General features: G+C 44.8%; 1 protein-coding gene across 1 annotated transcript in view; it reads right to left on the reverse strand.

Annotated features, from left to right (window-relative positions):
• Positions 1-6,000, reverse strand: part of LOC126400883 (chloride channel protein 2-like) — a 230,559-nt gene that overhangs the window by 94,631 nt on the left and 129,928 nt on the right. Inside the window, exons 8-10 of the mRNA XM_050061878.1 lie at positions 4,854-4,938; positions 1,472-1,573; positions 1,216-1,300 (exon numbers count right to left, since the gene is read on the reverse strand). Coding sequence (XP_049917835.1) covers positions 1,216-1,300; positions 1,472-1,573; positions 4,854-4,938 — 272 coding nt within the window. The remainder of the gene's footprint in view (positions 1-1,215; positions 1,301-1,471; positions 1,574-4,853; positions 4,939-6,000) is intronic.

Here is a 6,000-nt window from a genome sequence, read left to right on the forward strand (position 1 = left end):
AACGGAGAACCAAGCTTAATGTTAGTGACTGTAGCCTGTGTGTGTTTAATCATGGGTGCGGGTTTGGTCTCAGGACTTTTATTAACAGGTGCAGGCATGTGTGGTTTAAGTGTGACTTAGATATAATGACGGGTAACGGGTCAGTTCTGGCACTGAGCTTTATGGGTATAGGCGGGTGCAGGTTTTCAAAAATGGACCCCTGCAGGGCTCTGGTACACCTCATCATCTGAATAATGCGCCCCTTAAAAAGCAGGAAAATACTGTGTCATGATTTTAAAAACCACATGCCTATGGATGCCCTCATTTACTGGCTGTGAAAATGACAACTGCATTGGTCCGAAACTAGTGATGACAATTGCACTGTGCTGTGCGCTGCTTTGTGCAGGATGTTAAGCCCAGTTCAGACCAAAGATTCACAATGAGATGAGTTGAAACAGGCAACTACTTGCAATGTGCTGTTCTGCAACATTCTAAAAACCTGCTGGTTCACACCAATGTAACTAGATGAGACGGTGTATCATCTCTAGTCAACAACTCTGTATTTCTGTTCTGATTTGCAGCTTTTCAGACTTATTTTGAGGCTGAATATAATTTGTAGCTTCTTAAAATATGAATAAGGATAGTGACAGTTTGTAGTAGTGATGAAACGGTGAAAAACAGAAACAAAACGAGCATCAGATGGACTGTATTCATACACACAGACAGTGAGTAGCAGCAGCGACCCACCATCTGACACCGGCACATGGTTAAGACAGAAACAGAGGGCTGGGTGGGGACGGAGCACCTACTGCAGCAAGCAAACACATCGCCTGTGGTCATTTTGACTTGACCAGTGGACTTCACTACAAGCCAACTGACTGTAGAAACAGGTGACGTGCTTTCAAACCAGCTGCCTGTGATTTGACCACCTGAGTGTCAGGTGACACCATCAGCCGGCTTGAGTCGAGCTCAGACCGGCCAGTTCACACTGCTGCAACTTTTCTCTGCAACTTCCTAAAACGGTTTTTGTCTCGTTGTGAATCTTTGGTCTGAGCTGGGCTCTAGGTAGGGCCCACTGTGTTTTGGTGCAGGCTGAATACATTACAGATATAGTATATGCTCGACAAGCCCATAATGCCACAACCTTCCATCCACAGTTTTGATTTACAGTAATGGCTGCAGTGCAGCGTGTATAAAAAAATAATAGCATGTGCTGAGTGGGTGTGCAGAACCTACCTTCCCAGCCATAAACTGTCCAAAGCCGGGGGGAAATGTTAGAGTGGAAACAAGTAAAGTGACCAGCGCTGGATACAGCAGCCGCCTGAGAGAGAGAATGAAGAAGAGGGAAAGGACAGGCAGAGAATTAAAGAGAGAGAAAAATAAGAAAAAACAATCATATCTTATAATCTTAAATAACTACAGCACACAAGTAAATGTATGACTGGTGCTTGAGTAAAGTACTTAGTTACTTTCTACGATTAGTTAGACTCACTTTTTCATGAGGAATCTGTTGATGGCCTTCTGTTTCCTGATGAACTGAACGATCAGTCGGTTCAGGTAGACGAACAAGGCCCCGCCGAAACCACTGGCAATACTGCAGCAAGAGAACACACACAAACACACAAACACACACAGATTCAGAGGATGAGAGTTGGAGACATTTTCCTACTTGGTATAAAAATGAATTCTGTGCAATCAAATTGAAACTGGATAAAACAAATTAGTGCAAGCTTAAAGAAACCAAAGCATCAATGATCACATCTCGTTCCCAGCGCATTTGGCAACCATTATACTATAGCAATTACTACACTGGAGGTGGATGTCAGTGATACTGTACGGCACTGTAGGTGCAAGTGATGCAGCTGAATCATATTCATAGTTGATACAATCCACACACTGTGTGAGACATACTGTTATGTAAATTAAAGGGAGGAAAAAGAACATTTACAAAACATGTAGGAGGGATACAGTAAGCTGAAGATGCAGAAAATAAACAGCAGAGAGAAACAAAGACAAACATTAAAGGGGAAACATACTGGAGATGAAAAATGAAGAGGGAATTACAACAGAGGGAGTGTGAGGGAGCGAGCACACAGTGAAACGGGGATGTGTGGGGGAGTCAAAGCACAAGAAGAGGTTTACATAAGCATGCATTTAAAAGCTCAGTGGGAGTCCTCTTTGTGACAGTAAGAGGGAAAGAAAGGAGCGAGAGGTAGGGGCAGAAAGAATAGACTCAGACAGCTACGCAGACAACCTAATGCTTATAAATTTATCTTGCTGCATTATTAATTCCGTCAAATACCTCTGAATAAATAATGAACAGGATGATGAGGGAGTCTTTGCCCCTGTGGTGCAGCCGAGGAAAACACTGCATGTGTTCTTTGTAGTCGCACCCTGAAAGGGACCAAATGTACCAACGTACCAAACCCTGGTGGGTTCTGGTACAGATTAGACTGAGGGTTAGGGTGCAACGTGAGGTCAGGCAGGGTTAGGGGTATGATCAGGTGAAGGTGTCTCAGACAGACTGAAGAACTGCAGGGTGTGGTACAAAACACCAGATAATGATTACTACATATTTCACACCCATTTGTTCAGATTTACATCTTCAGTGTGAACCAGTGGGCTCAGGGCTGAGAGTGCCAGACAGTTGAGGGTATGAGGGACCGATGAATACTTTAGTTGTTTTGGTCTTTTCATGAGATTTGTTGACACTAAACAGAAGTACAGAATATTACAAACCTTATGCTTGAAGGTAACCTGTGGAGTTTTGACCACGAGTGTCCCTGTTTCGTTTGTACTGCATCTCATACTCTAATAGCATTTGAGCAAGGACAAATACACAAACATAAAAAAGGCAATAAGATACACACTGCTGCTGATGGTCTCATGCTATTCTCCATCCCTCCATTCTGAACTGCTTATCTGGGGCCGGGTCGTAGGGGCAGCAGGCTGAGCAAAGCACCCCAGATGTCCCTCTCCCCAGCAGCACTTTCCAGCTCCTCCTGGAGGACCCCAAGGTGTTCCCAGGCCAGATAAAATCCCTCCAGCATGTTCTGGGTCTGCCCCGGGGCCTCCTACCAGTGGGACGTACCTCTAACAGGAGGCACCCAGGAGGATCCTGATCAGATGCCCGAACCACCTCAACTGACCCCTTTCGACGTGAAGGAGCAGCGGCTCTACTCCGAGCTCCTCCCCCTATCTCTAAGGCTGAGCCCAGACACCCCACAGAGGAAACTCTTTTCAGCCGCTGGTATCCACGTTCGTTCAGTCACTACCCAGAGCTCATGACCATGGGCGACGGGTGGGACGTAGATGGACCAGTAAATCGAAAGCTTTGCCTTCTGGCTCAGCTCCCTCTTCACCACGATGGTCTGGCACAGCGCCCACATCACTGCAGACGCCGTGCCACACCGCTGATCCATCTCACGCTCTATTCTACCCTCACTCGTGAACAAGATCACGAGATACTTGAACTCCCTTGCTTGGGGCAGTATCTCACTCCCAACCCAGAGAGGGAGGGGCTATTGTACTGATTGACGTAACAGTACACTTTCATTTAGCAGAGAAATTATTCTCTGTTTCCTGCCCAGGGACTACAGATGAAAATTACTTCATAGCTTACTCTGGCGCAGCTAAGCAGCTGTGACCTGTCCCTGTTAAATAAAAAAAACAAAAAAAAAACAACCAACAACCTAAAAGTAAAAATAAATAAGTTTGCCAGCAAAAGGTGGAGTAGCATACTCTTATCGTGACGGCTCACCAGCAGATGGAGACATGAAGTACAATACTCTTCAGTGTGTGTAATATTCATTCATTGTGCAAAATAAAAATGTTGGCCAATTCTTGGCTGATACCAATATCGGCTGTCATTAAATGGTCCTCACACCTTTAGCTAAATATGTATTAACACATACACTTATATAATCACTACACTGCATGTATTTGCATGTTTTCACGGGGCATATTTAGGTCTCCTTGTGTCTCAGTGATTCTCACTTCAAAGCCTGAAGGTGTAAACAGTAAGTAGAATAGTGTGTGTCTCTTCAAAGACGTGCCCTTGGCAGCATGTAGCACAGCACAAACTCTTTCTGGCCTAGTTGACTGAGACACTGACCGACTTTCCTCGCTTGACAGCTATTGGCAGGGGAAGATGGAAACTACATGGATGCACCGGCACACTGTCCCCTCCTCACACACACACACAGAGCACACACTAGAGCACAGTGTAAAACTGGGGCTAAGCACTCTGCGGCCTTCTCTGGAAGCAGTGTTAAATGTACTGTAGTCACTGATGCAACAACGTGTGTTCACACCTCAGAAAAGGCAACAGATAAAGAACAGAAGCCCAGAGAGAAATGAAGAAAGGGATTTTCTTTTCGGGGGCCTACGCAGAGTTACGTAAGAGCGAGGGAGCAATCCTCCCATCTCTGCACCAGCTTCTTTCCAGGAGCTCCTGGTCTCATTCACAGCCACGACAGAGCCCTCAGGCTAAGGCAGGATAAAATAAGACATCCCTCAGTGTGCTAGCGACTGTTGCCGGCTGAATTATCCATGTTAGGTGACTCCTGCAGGCTTCCCTGAAGTAACACCTTCACAAGCCACAGTGAGTGCAGCTCCTGAATAATATCTGAATCTGTGCTGTAGTCGCGGTAAATGGGAATAGTTTTTGTGGAGTTTGATGGCGAACCAAACCTTTGTTTGTCTCAGGATCTGTTGACAAAAGTAATTTTGCACCACTTTCTCTTAGTAGATTATTTTTAAAGAGCTTATAAATTCTAACTTAGCATATTTATTTTTTTAGCAAATTTATTTCCAACATCTGCCAATACCTATTTGTAAAATCATACATGGTCCAATCACCAGTAAAGACTCACCCAATGACGGCGAAAGCAGGAAGCTCCTGGAGGTCGAAGGGGAAGTCTAGCCGGAAACGGGTTTTAAAAAGGGCTGTGATGGTTTCTGGAGAGAGAAAAGGTACAGCCAGAGTCAGGAAAGAGAACAGCTCACTGCCAAAACAATCACCCAAACCATAAGACGAGGTCCAAGACAAGGTCTAGGCTCCTGCAATCGGATGCAGTGCACTGTACAAGTGTTTCGGCAGTCAAACTTTTGTCCCTAATGGGAGGTAACAAGTGGGAAGTAAACAAAAAGTTCAGCTCATTGTGGAGGCGCTAACCACAACTCCTAAACTAACCTAGCCAGAGCCCAGTCTTGTAAACAGAAGATGGGAGACACAGTTGTCAAAAACTTGGGCTAACAAGGAAGAGGAAATCCTGGGGCCACGAGATTGGCTGAGACTTTAATAAGCTGCTTCTGGGAATGGGAACTTAGTATTCAACTCTAGTAGGAACACATTTCTATCTTTGAATTGCCTGCTGGTGGAAAGGCCGAGTTTTTTGCTAAGTGAGAGCAGAGTACATCTGATAAATGACGCCTTCGTCAGCCTTATTTTTATCATTAAGATCTTTGCGTTTCACTCATGTTAGTGACTTTAAAAATGTAAGTTTAAGTTAAGTTTAAATGTCTTTCTTAAATGAATCAATGCCACAATGATCTGTGTCTGTTTTCTATTACCGTAGTTTTTTGCAAATCAAAATTGCTGTAATGGGGGGTTCAGGAAGATTTCATTGGTCGCTTAGTCACAGAAAACAAGCGAACAAACAAAAGTAAAACTCCCATTAGGAGCTGCATCTCGTCAAAATAAATCCAAACCTATATGACTGAGCCATGTGTGACTTTACTTTGAAAGGACAGACACAGGAAGTGTCCACGCTCAGCCCGTCAGACGGGAGTCAGGTTAATTTCCAGGGCTGGTACCTGCGGTTATTCCACAGGCTAGTTAACAACATGTCGGGCAGGAAATCCAAAGTGTGGGATCATTTTGAGAAGGTGAAGGACGAACCCAAGGTGATATGTAAACTCATCTTCATTGGTCGACTACAAACATGACGTATCATCTGAAACATGGAAGTAGCTACATGCCCATTAGCCCACAGCGTCATTAACAGGCGGCTCGCTCAG

This window comes from Epinephelus moara, chromosome 2, assembly GCF_006386435.1.
Source record: "Epinephelus moara isolate mb chromosome 2, YSFRI_EMoa_1.0, whole genome shotgun sequence".
Classification (NCBI taxonomy): domain Eukaryota; kingdom Metazoa; phylum Chordata; class Actinopteri; order Perciformes; family Serranidae; genus Epinephelus; species Epinephelus moara.